Here is a 17,228-nt window from a genome sequence, read left to right as displayed (position 1 = left end):
TGTTTGGAATTCTTTCTCTCTCCCTCTCTCTCTCTCTCCCTTATCACTCTTGTGTGCACTCTCTATCTCTCCTTATAAAAATAAAATACAGTAATTTAAAAAATGATTTACACCAATTTTGTTTTAAAAAGACTGACTGATGCAGAAGAAACATTCTAACCTTTTAGATATTTGAGCTATTTGAGGCTTAACATGTGACTGATAACTACTATAAATTAAAATGATAGAATCATTCTTCCATTCATTGAATATTAACAAATTCTCTAGAACGGCTGGTACAAACCAGGCACCACGCCAGGTACTGGGGATAGAGGAAGACCAAATAGTTACAAACTGTGTTTCATGTTACAAAAGGAAAAAAAAAAATCAACATGGTATTTCCCTAGAACATCTCTTCCATTTCAAAGGAAATCAATTTTAGCTGCATTAAAATTTTTTGAAGTATTTATACACTTCATCTTATATTTTAGGTCAATTACAAAAAGACATTCAATTAAATGGTAAAATGTACTTAAAAGTTTCTAAATATCAGTCATAAAAAATACAAAAAACAAATTGAGAATCCAGATCAGGAGGCCAGTAAGAAGATACATACGTAGACCTTCTTTTGTTATTATAGAGTTTAATGCGATTCTGAGCTTCCAAGCAGCCAAGTGAAAGGGGAAAAACATTAACATTGTTCTTGCTGTGAGAAAGCAATAGACCAATTTTTAAAAAAATTTTTTTTAATGTTTATTTATTTTTGAGACAGAGAGAGACACAGCATGAGCAGAGAAGGGGCAGAGAGAGAGGGAGACACGGAATGTGAAGCAGGCTCCAGGCTCTGAGCTGTCAGCACAGAGCCCGATGCGGGGCTCCAACTCACGAACTGTGAGATCGTGACCTGAGCCGAAGTCGGACGCTTAACCGACTGAGCCACCCAGGCGCCCCAGCAATAGACCAATTTTTTAAGGAGAAACTAAGCTTCTCCCAGCACTACCTGCAAAAGAAATTTCTCACATGGGTTACGCTGAGAGTGACATTAATAACTGTTATTCTCCATATGAAATACCTAGGGAAAAATTCTCTGCTGCTCTCGAAGTTCTGAGAGGACACAGGCCATCCGTTCTCTCTGTGTCCAGCACAGCACCGGGCACCCAGGTGGACTCCAATCTTGTGGACATGAGGAGCACCAGAACAGGATTTCATTCTGAGCTGTGGCTACACAGACATCTGTCCCTATTGCTAGGTGGCACGTCTTATGCAATGACGTTAGAAAACAAACTGAGTTCTGGTCTGCAGAACTGCAAGGGCTGTGCACCCACACCCTGAAAAAGGCCAGCAGGTCACTATGGGTGCTGTTCTTTGGACTTGCAACTTGGCATCATTTCTAAGCTTGTGTTAGGGTTCTCCCAAGACACAGAACAGTGGATGGGCATACACACAGACACACACACACGAAGAGACTGAGTCTAAGGAAGTGGTTTATAGGATTATGAAGGCTGACAAGTGCCATAACCCACAGGGTGAGTGCAAGCTGGAGACCCAGGAAAGCTGATGATGTAGTTTTAGTCTGAGGCTGGAGGCCTGAGACCCAGGAGAACTGACAACGTAGCTTTAGTCCAAAGGCTACATACAGGCTTGAGAGCCAGAAAAAGCCACTGTGTCAGTTTGAGACTGAAGGAGGAAAAGGCCAATGCACCGGTGCGAAGGCAGTCAGCCAGGAGGCATTCTAGCTCCTTCTACGGAAGGTCAGCCTTTTTGTTGTATTCAGACCTTCAGCTGAGTGGATGGGGTCCACTCACATTTAGGGAGGGCATTCTGCCTTGCTCAGTCTACCAATTTAAATGTCATTTAATTTAATTAATGTATTTATTTTAAAGTAGGCTCCACACCCAACATAGGGCTTGAACTCGCGACCCTGAAATCAAGAGTGACATGCTCTACCGACTGAGCCAGCCAGGCGCCCCATAAATGTTCATCTTATCCAAAACACCCTCGCAGAACATTCAGGATAACACGTGGGCGAATAACTGGCCATGCCACGGCTCAGCCAGGTTGACACAGAAAATTAACCACCACAAAGCTTTACCACTAATATTCAGCAAGACCAACTGTGACTCACCAGATCTGCCAAACGGCACGGAGGCTATAAATGCATTCACCAGAGAGGGTATCTATCTTAGAACAAAACCAACATCTATCTTAGAACAAAACCAACGAAGAGGAAAAGGAAAACAGAGACAGTAACAGACTGTGAGCTAAAAGGCAACTTGAGACCTAATGATAAAGCAAGTAGGAGGAGGAAGAAATTTTTAGAATCCCAAGAGTCGGAGGCTGAAGTGATTGTGGTGGAAGGTGGGAACAGATGGTGATGCTAAATGGAAAAGAGTAATGTCCAAAATACACAAATTAATAGGGACTTGAGCAGCCACTGGGACTCAGGACTTGTTAAAGAACGACTCATGGGGGTTAAGGTAGAATGAATGGAGACAACTGAAGCCCGTGTTTTCAGTGACAACTGCCCCTCACCCTGATGGACAAGCCTCGGTCAGGCTCTCAGTGACAGAAGTGTGGGAGGAACTAGTCAGACGGGTTTGTTGCGAGGACATGTGGTAGACTGAGGCAGGTTCAGCTCTGCTGTGCGTTAATTCACGCAGGCAGGCACCGCACCAGACAGCATGTGCTACACAGCCCACTTCTCTGCCCCTTCACTCTTCCTTCGACCACGTTCTTGCTCACAGATGCTCCCAGACCTTCCCCTCTCAGACAGAACCCAAGATTCCTGCCTGGTCCCTCGATGTCTCTTGAGCTCCCTGCCTACACCCCCCACCTCCTCCTCCCACCAAATCTCTTGGAGGTCTTCATAGGCTGCCTCCACGTCTTTGCTACCCCACCTACTAAGCCCTTGTCTTTAGCTTCTCAAACAATACCACGTTTACCAATGACTTTTTTTTTTTTTTAAGTAAACTTTACACCCAATGCAGGGCTTGAACTCATGACCTAAAATCAAAAAGTCAAAGGCTCCACCAACTGAGCCAGCCAGATGCCCCTACAAATGGTTTCTTCTTCTTCAAGTTTATTTATTTTGAGAGAGAGAGAGAGAGCTGGGGAAGGGCAGGGAGAGAGAGGGAGAGAGAGGGAGAGAGAGGGAGAGAGAGGATCCCAAGGAGGCTCTGCGTTAACAGCACAGAGCCCAATGCGGGGCCCGAACTCAAGAACCATGAGATCATGCTGAAACCGAGTCAGTTCCTTAACCGACTGAGCCACCCAGGTGCCCCCTACCAATAGCTTCTTAATCACTGGACCCAGAGGCTCTGGCTCAGCCCTCACCATTTTTTTTTTTTTTTAAGTGGTGCTACAACAATTAACAGTGATGTTGAAATTCCTTCCCTTGGGTCTCAGGGCCCAGTACTATCCTGGTTCTTGGTCTGGTCCACTGGTCCGGTCCACTGTCTCCCCTTCCTACTCGTTAAATATATATACATTTTTAGACACTTAAAGATTCTGCTCTCATTCCTCAGCGTTTGCACCTTTCTATTCTCTCCTCAGAAATCACTCACTCCCAGAGCTTCCTGCTGTCTCCTCCAACGCAGTAAAAATGTCCAACTCTCTCCATTCTGCCCTGAATCCATCTCACCAGCTTGTCTTGGGTTTTCAACTGCCTTCTGACCATTTCTCCTCAACTACACACCAGAACCCCAGATTCATAGTTCTAATATCTGATCTTCCTGTCTTCGTTAACCTTGTCAACATTATCCGTGTTAGCCAGATTCTAAACTCCAACATCATCTCCATCCCTGATGTATAAGTGGTCACTGTGACCTATAACATTCTCCCCTGGAAGGTCTCTCGTATTTATCTCTCCTCCCCATTTTAACTTCCAATACCACCTTAGCTCAGCCCTCTTTCATCTCCTAAAATACTGCAATTGTTTTTAGCTGATCTTCTTGCCCCTCAACTATCCTTTGCAATCCAGCATGCACTGCACTGGGAGAGCATTCTCCGTGTATATCTCGTATTCCTGCACTGACTGAGGTCCCTGAGCACAGGCATTTACACGAATTTAAGAATATTTACATAAGGAGACATTCCAAGGTAGTAAAGCCTGGAGAGACCTCTCCCTCCCAAGATGTTCCAGGGTGGTAAAGATAAAGACCCTGCCTTTCCTCCCCAGAGATCTGTTTATATTCTGAGTAAAGATAAACACTCTCCGCAGAGAGGTAGGAGCAGGTCACCAGCAACTCCATATGAGATGGGAGCCTAAGTGTGCAGTTCCTCACCGGTAATGCACCCATTGCATGGGCACGTACCAACGGGCCCTCCTCACTGTGTTGCCCTGTGGCACGTGGGGGAATCAATCAGGATAATTTACTTCTTTCCCAGGTAGACCCTGTGTTCTAGTCAATCAGGATGTGTTTCCCAAAACACAGGCATACATATCCTTCCTCCGCGCCCTGGCCATGCCTAGAATGCTATACTTAGATTGCAGATGAGGGGGAAAAACCAGGAGGCACCAGTGCACAACACGCCATGGCCAACTCTGAGAAACAGTGAGCCAGACCACCGATTTCTTTATGTATGTTGCCATGGCTCCTTCCAGGTGCACTGGTGGGAAATCAGCCTGGCCATAACCAACTGAACTGAAGACCAGTGCGGCAGCCCCTGGTGACCACAGTCCAGTTGGACATCGGGGAGCTGAAGTGCCCTCTGGGAATGCTTAGCTTGAAACACTGTTGAACCGGGAGCTCTGCATTTGATGGTGTCCAACAAATCCAAACATTTCCTCCCCTCTGAGAAAGTTAAAGGGGTAAGAAGAGGCAGCTCAGGTTCCAGTGTGAATAAGTGAGTTGTAGTTTCAGTTCTCCGTGAGGCTCTATTTTCCAATCCTAGCCTCTGCCACATTTCTCGGTATTCGTGCAGCAAACTCCCGACCAAAGAGAATACGGGCATGTGTTTTTCTTGCAGGCCTCAACCTTAATCCAAGTGCCCCCCTCACCGATCCCTAAGGTAAGTATACACAGATGCTAGTCAAAGAACTGTGTGTAAACTGCAAAATAGAAACATACCCATTAATATGAGCTGGTTCAATTATCGTATTTCATCATGAATTATAAGATACATCCCAATTTTGGGGCACCTGGGTGGCTCAGTTGGTTAAGCGTCCGACTTCAGCTCAGGTCATGATCTCACAGTTCATGAGTTTGAGCCCCATGTCAGGTTCCATGCTGACAGCTCAAAGCCTGGAGCCTGCTTCCAATTCTATGTCTCCCTCTTTCTCTGCTCCTCCCCTGCTCACTCTGTCTCTCCCTCAAAAATAAATATACATTAAAAGAAAAAAAGATACATCCCAATTTCACAGACATAAAATATCAATAAAATAGCCCACAGTGGTTTTATGTCATTGGTCATTCTAATATGGGGGGAAAATGTGCACTTTTTAAAAAACTAAGGTACGGTGCATTCATACAGTGGACTCTTCTGCAGTTGGGACAGGTAAAGTAAGAGCTGTGGGAGGGACATTTCCTTCAGGACAGGGGGTGGGAGGAAACCAGAGCAACGACTCCATGCATTGGGTCATATACCTCAAGTTGCCACAAATGGAGATGTACCTGGTGTTACCTGTAAAAGGCTGTGCTTGAAAGGCAGACTTGATTTTATTAAACTAGGTGATGGACATATGGGTATATGTGTTAGTATTATTATACATTTTTGTACGTCTAAAATATGTTATAATACATTTTCTTTAAGCGGGCCTAGCCACCTGTTTTGCTGCCCCTGTTCTTTGGGAGACCCCGTGTCCAACGAGAGCTTAGAAAGTCAATTCCATAAACAAAAGAGTTGAAGGAACTATTCGCTGTCTCTTATTTCCACTTGTAAACTATTAGGAAAGAAAGAATTTCGCATTCCAGTAACATCTGGTATGTGCACCTATCCAATTGATAAACATTTAGAAACCTAAATAATTATGAAAGATCTTGCTTTCTCCTTTCTTAATACTATAGACTCTGGTTTCACATCAACCACAGGTCTGCCTAGATTTAAGCAAGGTCAAATCTGCAAAAAAGCTATTTTGGCATAGTTATTAAAAAAAAAAACAAAACTTAAAAAAAAGTGTGTGCATAGTGGAAGGGGGCATTTCAATAGAATTCCCTTAAATACTAACCTCCTCGCTATTTATAAAGTGGTTTGAATTTTGAGGGACACGATTCTCAAAGCCCGGTTTGATACAAAGGGTGCAAGCTTTGGAGCCAGACTCAAGTCAGAACTCAAGGTGGGTGGCACGGTGAAGTCACCTAACTTCCCAGGGCTTGCTTTCTCCTCTGTAAAATAGGGTCAATAAAGAAGTTACAGGGTATTGTAAAGATCAGAAATATTAAACACAGCGCTGTGCCTGGCATACAGTCATTACCCAAAACACGGTGATTACTCTTAGGGCACCGGGCTTTTTTGTTTTGGCTCGCGGACTTTGCGCAGTGCGCCTCCTCGTCTCTCCTTGCTCTCTTTGGAGCATTCAAAAACTCTCTCGCTCTCCATTAGTTTCAGTTCAAATGTGCAGGTTACAAGTCAAGAAAGCCAAGGCCTTTGGGCTGCTTACAATCTAACATAACACAGTACAGAAATAATTTTCAGAGATTTTTTGTTCGCTTGTTTTTAATTTGGTAGAGGAACGGCTGCGCCCCCTGGGAAGATGCGCTTTCTACGGACTAGGGAACCGAGAGGTGGTGCAAGCATCGCGGCCTCCAAGCACCTTCGGGGTCTCCGCAGACTTCGCGCTCCAGGGCTTGGGGCGGCCAAAGGGTCCCGGTCCTCTACCGGAAACTCCCGCTACCGGGGAGGGGAGGGTCCCGAGAGCGGCGGCGTCCGCACTTACCAGGGCGAAGTGCACCAGGGCGTCATAGCACAGCCAGGCGAGCACGCCGCGGTCCGCCGCCGCCCGCCCGCGGCCCAGGCGCAGGCCCAGCGCGCAGCCCCCGACCAGCAGCGCGGCGCACAGCAGCAGCGAGCGCCCCGCCGCAGCCCCCAGCTCCCAGCCCGCGCCCATGCTTCCGGCGGCGGCCGGGAGAGCCAGGAAAGGGGAAGGGGGGGGGGGGGGGGGAAATGCCAAGAAGGGGCGGGGCGGGGCCGCCGGGGAGGGGCGGGGCCGCTCGGTCTGGGCGGGCGGGTGAACGGCTTCCCTTCCCGTCTGGCGTCCCGGCCACCCAGCTGCGCCTGGAGCGTTTCAGAAGAGTGAGGATCTTGCTCGCGAAGTCGCCCAACTGCCAGAACGAAACCTGTTCCCAGCCCAACACCAAGGGACTGGTAGTAGAGCCACATCTTCTGATGCGGTTTGATTTTCCACAAGGTTCAAAACCTTAAGCAACAAAGTGAAGTCCAAAATGTTAGAAATTTTGCCCATAGACTGGGAAGAATTTTAGGGAGGAAAGGGTCTAATTAGGATCGTGCAAGTCTTGCAGGAGAGGTGAGGGCCAAGGGCATTTTCAGCCACCAGCAGGCTTTTTAAAGCTGTTGTGGCTTACTCTGACCCTATTTTTTTTTTCTCTCTTCCAAGGCATTTTTAATTTTTTTCTCTAATTTATTTATTTTTTATAATTTACATCCTAGTTAGTTAGCATATGGTGCAATAATGGTTTCAGGAGTAGATTCCTTAAGCCGCTTACCCATTTAGCGCATCCCCCTTCCCACAACCCCTTCAGCAACCCTGTTTATTCTCTGTATTTAAGTGTCTTATGTTTTGTCCCCTCTCTGTTTTTACACCATTTTGATTCCCTTATATTCATCTGTTTTGTACCTTGAAGTCCTCATGTGAGTGAAATCATATGATATTTGTCTTTCTCTGACTAATTTCGCTTACTCTCTAGTTCCCTCTAGTTCCCTCCACATAGTTGCAAATGGTAAGATTTCATTCTTTTTGATTGTCGAGTAATACTTCATTGTATATATACCACATCTTCTTTATCCGTTCATCCATTGATGGACATTTGGGCTCTTTCCATACTTTGGAAAATACTATTGTTGGTAGTACTGCTATAAACATTGGGAAGCATGTGCCCCTTCAAAACAGCACACCCTTGGGTAAATACCTAGTAGTGCCATTGCTGGGTCATAGGGTAGTTCTATTTTTAATTTTTTGAGGAACCTCCAAACTGTTTTCCAGAGTGGCTGCACCAGCTTGCATTCCCACCAACAGTGCAAAAGAGATCCTCTTTCTCTGTAACTTTGCCAACATCTGTTGTTGCCTGAGTTGTTAATGTTAGCCATTCTGACAAGTATGAGGTGATATCTCATTGTGATTTTGATTTGTATTTCCCTGATGATGAGTGATGTTGAGCATTTTTTCATGGGTTGGTTGGCCATCTGGATTTCTTCTTTGGAAAAGTGCCTATTCATGCCTTTTGCCCATTTCTTCACTGGATTATTTGTTATTTGGGTGTTGAGTTTGATAAGTTCTCCATAGATTTTGGATACTAACCCTTTATCTGATATGTCATTTGCAAATATCTTCTCCCATTCCATTGGTTGCCTTTTAGTTTTGCTGATTTTTTCCTTCACTGTGCAGAAGCTTTAGCAGCAAAAGTATGGGGCAGAAGAGCAATAGGTCATATTGGCTTGACACTAGATTCTTTTAACATTATCTTATCTAACGTCACTACAATCCTAGGAGGTCAATGTTTTCCTAGTTAACAAATAGGAAAACAGCCTCATACAAAGTAACTTATCTAAGGACTCTCAGTGATAGCAGAAGCCAGAACCCATGACTGCATCTGAGGCCTTTGTGTTCTGACCCTGCACGCTGACTTCTTAGAAGGCAATTATAGCCCTCCTCTAATGAAGTGCCACTTTGTCCTGATCACATTAACCTTTTCTCTCTGCTTTTGCTAGCATCTTGTTTGCTTTTAACCTTCTCCCCTCTCCCTTCCTTAGGCCTCTGTTACTTAGAGACTTAGCACTGGAGAAAGGTGTCAGAGTTTAAAAAGACTGTAACTCCTGTTGACCAACCCTGTCTTTTCACTTTTGGATAGCCAGATAAAATGCAGATGACCAGATAAACTTGAGTTTCAGATTAAAAAAAAAAAATGTTTAAATACTTAAAGTATCACTAGGGTACTTACGCTAAAAAATTATTCTTGTTTTCAAAGAGGACATTATGCTCAGTGAGATGTCAGTCACAAAAACAGGACTAGTGTTATGATTTCATTTATATCTGGTATCTAAAGTAGTCATATTCCTAGATACAGAAAATAGAAGTTGCCAGAGGCTTGGGGGAGAATGAAAAAGGGGAGTTGTTTAATGGCTAGAGTTCGGTTTTGCAAGATGAAAAAGTTACGGAGTATGGTTGCACAAAGATGTGAATATACTTAGCACCACTGAACTGTAGACTTAAAAATGGTTAAGACGGTAGGGGCACCCGGGTGGCTCAGTCAGTTAAACATCCGACTTGGGCTCAGGTCACGATCTCGCGGTTTGTGGGTTCAAGCCCCGCATGGGGCTCTGTGCTGACAGTTCAGAGCCTGGAGGCTGCTTCAGATTCTGAGTCTCCCTCTGTCTCTGCCCCTCCCCCACTCAGACTCTGTCTCTCTTTCTCAAAAAAATGGTTAAGATGGTAAGTTTTATGTTGTGTGTATTTTACCACAATTTAAAAATATGATTTCTGGCACTGAGCACCTTTCTCCCCTAGTCATTCCTTGTATAATATTTCATATAGCAGCTAACACCAGATAAATTATCTAATTTATTTACACACTTATTGCTAGTCTCTTGCCACTAAAGTATAAGCTCCACACGGCCAGGGACTGTGTCTGGCTTGTTGACTGCAGGTATCCCTGGCACCTGTCAGAGTCTGGGATATAATAGCTGCTCAATTAAGTAAGTGCTGACTGAAGAAGAGAGTATGGTCCATCCTGTCACCTATGGTTTGGATTCTCTCTTGTAACTTAGAAAACTGACGATCACTCTTCTCATGTATATTCAGCAACTTTCTCAATTGGATTTCCCCTACCAATTTCCCCACTCATCCTCAGTGACCCTGACCTCCCCTTCAGAGCAAAATAAAAACCTGATCAATGTCTCCATACTGTGTCTCCACTCCTCAGTCCTTCCTAGTTTACACCCTCATTGCCTCAGTGATCCAGCTCTAAGGTGACTGGTGACCTCCCTTATCACTAACCCAAAGGACATTTCCTGTCCTTGCTTTACTTGACTTCTCAACAGCATCAGTGGGCACCAGAATCTCTTTTCCCTCCATTTTCTGAGGAAACACACAGCATTTTCTTTTTACCTCCCTATCCATACCTTCTGTTCCTTTTGCAAGCTCATCGTCCACTACATGCCCATTAACTCCACAGCACTGCCCTGAGCCCTGTTTTCCCTCCAAATGCTGGACCCAGGCAGTCTCATCCTCACCCCCTGCACTAAGAACCACCCAAACAGGCAGAGGGTTCAAATCTCTAGCTTAGCTCTCTCCTCTAAGCTCCAGACCAGTATTTCCAATTGCCCTACTTAACAGTCATTTAGATGTCTCAACATAACCCAAACTGAACTCATCACCCTCTGTTCGCTATGTCTGAGTGCTCCCTATCTTGTGTTAACTTCCACTCATCAGTTATTGCAACTCAGAAACCTAGAAATCATCCTTGACACTTCCTGCTCCCCAAACTCCAGATCTAAGGCATCACCAACTCCTGTCTATTTTAGCTGCTGAGTATCTCTTGATCCCATCCACTTCATGGACCAAGTTGTTGAGCCTCTCTTGCCTCAGCGCTTCACACTCACTAATGTGACCTCTACACATCACTAACCCCGAGTACGTTTCCTGTCCTTACCTTACTAGGCAATGATTATTACACACGATTCTTCTGTCATCACTCTGTAATGATAATGTGTAATAATAACGATAATGAGTAGTGATTTCCCATTTCTCTTATAATGACTTACCAGCTGTCGGGACTGGCCCCTACCTATCTCTTTAGCCTCTCCCATGCCCCTAATAATCCTGCTCCCCATCCTTATTTTTGTTCTAGTTATACCTGCTTTCTTTCACTCCCTTTAACTCGCCATGGTGCTTCCTATATGCCTGAAGACATTGAAAGGACACATAGAAATACAGTCTGATGAGGAAAAACTGGGCTGAAATTGGAAATATGGCACTTACACATTTTTTTAAAGTTTACTTATTTTGAGAGAGAGAAAGAGCATGAGCAGGTGGGGGTGCAGAGGGGGAGAGAGAGAAACCTAAGCAGGCTCTGTGCTGTCAGTGCAGAGCCCAACGTGGGGCTCGATCTCACGACTGTGAGATCATGACCTGAGTTGAAATCAAGAGTTGGACACTTAACTGAATGAGCCACCCAGGTGCCCCAGCACTTACAAATTCTTATATTTAGGTTTGGAAGTATAAATGCCAACCTACTGAGTCAAAGAGAGCTGATGACAAGGGGAGCTGAGGCTGTTACTTGATGATGTCTAATTATGATGAAGCTGGCAAAATAGAGAATATCTCCACAATAATAGAATTAAGTATCCAGGGGCACCTGGGTGTCTCTGTCAGTTGAGCGTCGGACTCTTGAGTTCAGCTCAGGTCATGATCTTGCGGTTTGTGAGTTCAAGTCCCGCCTCAGCTCTGTGCTAATGGTGCGGACCCTGCTTGGGATTCTGTCTCTCCTTCTCTCTGCTCTTCTGCTTGTGCTCTCTCTCTCTCTCAAAATAAATAAACTCAAAAAAATTTAGAATAGAATTGAGTGTCCAGATAATGGAATGTTCCTATTCCACTGTACCCATAAACTAGTCACATCACACTGTATTATTGGGGTCTTTGGGATGCACCATGTGACAGGAACCAGTTCCCAGAGTGGCTCTGTAAGCTGTTGCTTGAAATGCATGGGGTGTTCAGGTTGAGGAAGGCAACTGTTGAGAGCAGAGCTGCCTCTTCTGCTAACTAGGAATAACAGAAAGTTTATTTATAAAGATGGTCATTTACGAGAGGCGCCTTTGGTTCAGTATTCAGAAAAGAGTTGGTAACAAGTAATGCTACTCGACAGAGTAGACAGGCTCGCTTAGTGTTTCATCATTGCTTCTCCAACTCTCCGATTCCTACTCTTGACGGAATGTTTCCATAAAATGGCCTGCCTCAAAAATCTGATTTTATCTTTAAAACGTTATGCAAAATGTGTCCTTCACTCTGTAACGCTTAGGCTTGTATTACCATAAAACTGCTCTACTTATCATCAAATAAAACTGCTGTCCCGTGAAGATATGCCTTGTTTGTCTTGTGCAATCACACATTACCTGGCAGAAGGCCACATTTATTTGGGCACCAGAGTTTGAAAAAAGAGATTTACTCGGGAAGGTAGATAGCAGTTTTGTTAGGGTATGGAAGAGGGATGTTGTAGAAGTTCCCTGCAGGGAATACATCCTTTGTAGCATGACTCAACGATAGTTCCACTGCTTTGATCATTTTTAATAAACTTGTAAGCTTCCTGATGGGGCCAGTCTCTCACAATGCTTCAAAGAAATGCTTTTCAGAATTATGTATGCTGTGATTTTCTGGTCCAACCTCAGCTTTCCTAGAGGACTTAACTATCTCAACTAAAAATGTCTGAAAAACACTGCTACAGAGCAGTGTTGAGAAAACCGTGGGCAATCAACACATTTGCTTATTTCACACACCTTGTTTTTTTAGCCACAGGATAAATTCAAGGTTAGTAGTTCCTCCATCTTCCCATTTCTCTCCTAAGTCCTTTGCAACAGATGGGGCTTAGTATTACCAGGAGTTCCTACAGATGGGTGACAGTGCTGACTCTGATCTCTCCTAAAATGGAGAATGAAGAAAAGGCATGTATTTGTCTCCCCATCTGACACACCTGAGCAAAGTCTAGGACTGTTTATACAACAAAAAGCATGCTTTAGGCTGTCTCCCTTGAATGGGGAAGTTTTCTACATTATTTCTACATTAATTTAGAGCAGTGGTTTGCACCTGGGCAAATTTGGCCTCCAGGGAACATGCGGCCATTCCTGGAGGCACTTTTGGTTGTCATGACTGGGTAGTATAGAGGTACTTAGTGGGTAGAGCCTAAAGATGCTGGTAAACATCCTGTAACGCACAGGACAGCCCCCAATAGAGCATTAGCCAACCTACGATGTCAATACTGCAGGGTTTGAGAAACCCTAATTTAGGTCAAAGTGAGTGAGTGAGGGGTTTCATGGGCAAATAAGGAGGCTAAGGAGGTGAACAGGCTACATTCTCACGTCCCTTTCCCCAAACACTTCCTTTCAGTATAGTACTGAGCGCCATCTATACATCTAGGTAGATAAACACATACACCCCTATTGCGATACAGACGTTTTTGAGAATCATTCTACCACTGATTTTTAGCTATGTAACGAAGTACAAAATTTATACAAAGAGTTCCCCTAGACATACGAGTGGTGGGTTACACAGAGCACTCGCTGGGTTATAGACCTTAAGACTTACAGCCTAATGTACAGAAATTATATTTCCTTTCTCCGAATAGATTAAGATCCCCCAGTACAACTAGCGTCAACAAAAATTCATAACCATCACTGTAAGACAACTGACATTCATGAATTTTCACTTGCAATAATTAAATGATGAATCCCCGAAAAAGGACAACTGTTCTGAAGGAAATCTTGGCACGGTTACATAGAAGTACTATCACATTTATTTACTTGTACACTGACTTCTTTCAAAAATAATTTGAAGTGGCATTATACTAAAGTAAAAATATTTGTATACTCAAAAGTTCGGTTGCTCTTTTTTTGTTCTTTTAATTAATCCAAGATTTCACTTAGAGCCACCACCTTGATCTCACAGGTTAAATTTTTCCAGTTTACTTCAATTACTATCTTCCACAGTTACTTGTTTTCAAGGATTAGACAGGCCATAAAGTGTGATTTTGTCGTTGTGGTTTCACGAGAGTCACAAGCACACCATTTCCTCACCAGGCCTTTCTAAGTCATGGTATTTGAACCCGAGGTATGCGCAGAGAACGCCACAGGACGATGATGAAAGCAGAGGCTCGAGGGACGCCAAGCACTGCCGGGGACACCAGAAGCCAGGCAGAGACAAAGAGGGGCCTCCCGAGAGCCCACAGACACAGCGCGTCGCGTCGCACCCGGCAGCTTGATTTCCGACTTCCGGCCTCCGAAACCGTGCAACCATAGGTTTCTGTTGTTTTAAGCCACCTGTTCTGCTGTACCGTGTGGAAGCTCTGGAAATTAATAAAGATTTAGGTATTTCTTATTTGTCATAAAATACTCTTAAATCGAGCACTGCTATTGTCCTAGTTTGTTAGAGTGGAAGAGAGATATTAAAATACAACGAAAGAGTAATTCATGATTTGCCTCCACTGTGGTTGATGTTTGAAAAATAGTTCCAAATTTAAATTTAACCACGCAGAAAACAAAACTAGGAAATTAAGAAACTTTTAGAAATAAGTTCTTCAATGTTTTATCGGATTTGATAGCAGCTTTTTTTTATTGGTTACAAAACCTAAGCCCATATACAAAATTAGGAACACATTTAGATGCCTCTTTTGAAAGAACGTTTTAGTCTTTTTTAACTGAGTTTAAAAAAAATAAAAACAATGCAATTTTCAACACTGTTCTGAAAACTTAAAAGTGCAGCAATATACTTAGTTTCCTTTGTCTAAGAAATGGTGCAATTCCAATTCCAAACTGATAAGGTCACAACAAATTGAATCAAGCAAATGCATACATATGTCTGCACTACTTGATGCTAATGTTCACTTATGTTAGTTTGCACTTAAAACACAAGAGGAAATCGGAATCGGCACAGTAGAGGCCTGATTTAATCTCAATGTGTGCAAAATTTAAAAGGTAACTGTCAGTAAGTAGGATGGAGAGTCCAGAAGAAACTAAACCAGGAGGGGTACAATTCACAATATCAAGAAGATTTGGACTTTAAGGGTTTCACCGAAGTTTGTGACCTTAATTGGCTTTGACTTTGTTATTCCTACTTTTAGTGAACACCACACAGTTTCAAAAATTTAGACTACAGTGTCTGAACAGGATGCAGTTACCATATGAAGCTTTAACTCAAAATTTGGATAAAGAAAAAAAGGCACAATGAACTTCAACTCAATTTTATGTGCACAAGAGTTGAAAAATCTGAGCCACCTTAAAGAGAAATTGATTCTAAAATTTATAAAACCTATAAATAATCAGAGGCCAAACCACTATATTAAAACAGATTCTCTAGCAAGTAAAAATCTTGCAGTTTAAACATACGCTTGTATCCATTTTGGATACAAGACAAAACTCACTCTTTAAAGTGGCTCCACCTTGGCAGATACATGTATTTGTAATGAATGCACACCTGCTATGTGTTGTTTATCAGTGAAAACACCCCAGCTGATTCACAAAGCTCTGATGGCATCGGTCTCATCTTCATCACAGTAAATACACCCCCATCGGATAACTACGTTAGTTTAGATTTTCTATCCCTTCACATCAACGCATTGGGAAATTATACCCAGTAAACAATAGCAACAAAACCATTTCTGTGACAGCACAAATCATTCAGTTTAAACATTTTCAAATCCATATTCTTTCATTAATAACTGGGTCAGATGACAATTTACCAAAAGCAATGACTTTACATAGTAATACCAGATTTTGCTTCAAGATCACTGCAAATCAGGTTTATGTCAAATAACTGCAGATTATTCCTCTACACAGATCCTTGACTGAATCTTTTAATATGTGAATATGCTTTTAGAGTAGGATCTGAATTAACTTTCCCAATACTCAAAGAATGAAGTTGTATAACACTTCTAAATAGTTGCTGGTTTGTTGCCAACCACATTATCAAAAGCACTGGTTACTAAGTAAAAAATATTTTAAGACTAAATTACAGTAAACATGAAGGCTCCACAGTTTAAACCCAATATAAATCAACCATATCCAATTATCAATTTAAAACAAAAAATATTAACTCCTGAAAGCTGAAAGCAAGATTTTTTTTTTTTTTTTTTTTTTTAAACATCACCAATCGGTACGTTAGACCTTTGCTTTTTGTTGTTGTTTTTTATTTGTTTTTTCTTTGTAGTCAGGGACTCTTGCTTTCAACTTAAACAGAAGTTCAAGTCCGTAACAGGTTGCAGCTCAGGTAAAATACCATGCACAGCATTTGATTACTTCAAAACAGCAGGAACACACAGGCTGAAGTGAGTGGTCAAATAGGGCTTGCTGTTCTCAAAAATTAGGTATAATGGCGAAAGCATTACCATCCATAGCGAAAGTTCTTCCTCCAACCCTGGCTTCTGAGGCAGATAATAAACACATCAATTACTGGTAGATGAAGCACAGTTTTTTAAAACTTAACTGTTTAATCGATAACCAAGTTTCTTTTTTTAAGTTCCTTTTTTTGTGTGTCAGTTCCACCAATGAAAATCATTTGGCTTGTACTTTAAAATCTATTCTTCCACATAAAGAATATGAAAATATGTTTGTGGAGGACAATGATGGAGGCTCAGATCAGACTGCACCTCTTTAAAGTCTTCCAACGTGTATATGCATCATACCGAAGTGTCTTGATCCACAGCGCACCATTTTCCAAAGGAGTATCAAGTGGGCAGCTGACATGCCACCACTATGGAATATTCTAAACTGGAACTGCAGTTGTCAGCGTGTGGCACCAGGGAACAGGGAAAAATAGGGTAGTCGAGATTGTTAAGGAGAATTCTAAAACAGTTTAGGAAATCATGCATATGCATTTACAGTCCATGTGATAGTAACTTTTGGCAACTGCAAAGTGACTGAGACATGGCTTGCTTTTAGAAGCATCAAAACGAAGAGGCATGTGTGTTTTGGAGCCTTTTGTTGTTGTTCTTCTTCTTGTCATTTGGTAGCCATCTGGTGGTGCTTCGTATTGAATTGGGGAAGATGCTGCACTCAACTGAACTTAAAAATTAAATTCTTTTGTTTGAAGGTTGGCTGTTGGGTCAAAATTGTAAGTACCTCCTTGTGTTGCTTCAGGAATCAGGCTAGGATCTTCATCAATCTATAAAAAGCAAAACAAAAAAAAGGCCTTTGTTAAGATACTACTTGTTATGATATAAGCAGAACTTACTTCTTACGAGAGAATTCTGTACGGATGTTGTAATCGTTCTATATGATGTTTTAATCGATAAATTAAAATATTTAAGTAAATCAGTAACATTAAGAAACTTAACAATTTAATTAAACTGAACACACATTTCAAAATTGTTTTA

General features: G+C 42.7%; 2 protein-coding genes across 2 annotated transcripts in view; both read right to left on the bottom strand.

Moving 5' to 3' along the window:
• The window catches only part of EBPL (EBP like), a 43,191-nt gene extending 36,138 nt beyond the window's left edge, over positions 1-7,053 (bottom strand). Inside the window, exon 1 of the mRNA XM_049646883.1 lies at positions 6,854-7,053. Coding sequence (XP_049502840.1) covers positions 6,854-7,024 — 171 coding nt within the window. The 5' untranslated portion in view covers positions 7,025-7,053. The remainder of the gene's footprint in view (positions 1-6,853) is intronic.
• A 7,462-nt stretch (positions 7,054-14,515) lies between these two features.
• Positions 14,516-17,228, bottom strand: part of KPNA3 (karyopherin subunit alpha 3) — a 105,467-nt gene continuing 102,754 nt past the window's right edge. Inside the window, exon 17 of the mRNA XM_049646882.1 lies at positions 14,516-17,017. Within this exon, the coding sequence (XP_049502839.1) occupies positions 16,919-17,017 (99 nt within the window). The 3' untranslated portion in view covers positions 14,516-16,918. The remainder of the gene's footprint in view (positions 17,018-17,228) is intronic.

The sequence above is a fragment of the Panthera uncia genome (genome assembly GCF_023721935.1).
Source record: "Panthera uncia isolate 11264 chromosome A1 unlocalized genomic scaffold, Puncia_PCG_1.0 HiC_scaffold_16, whole genome shotgun sequence".
Lineage (NCBI taxonomy): Eukaryota > Metazoa > Chordata > Mammalia > Carnivora > Felidae > Panthera > Panthera uncia.
The sequence above is the reverse complement of the archived record's forward strand: the minus strand, read 5'-3'. Positions and strand labels throughout refer to the sequence as shown.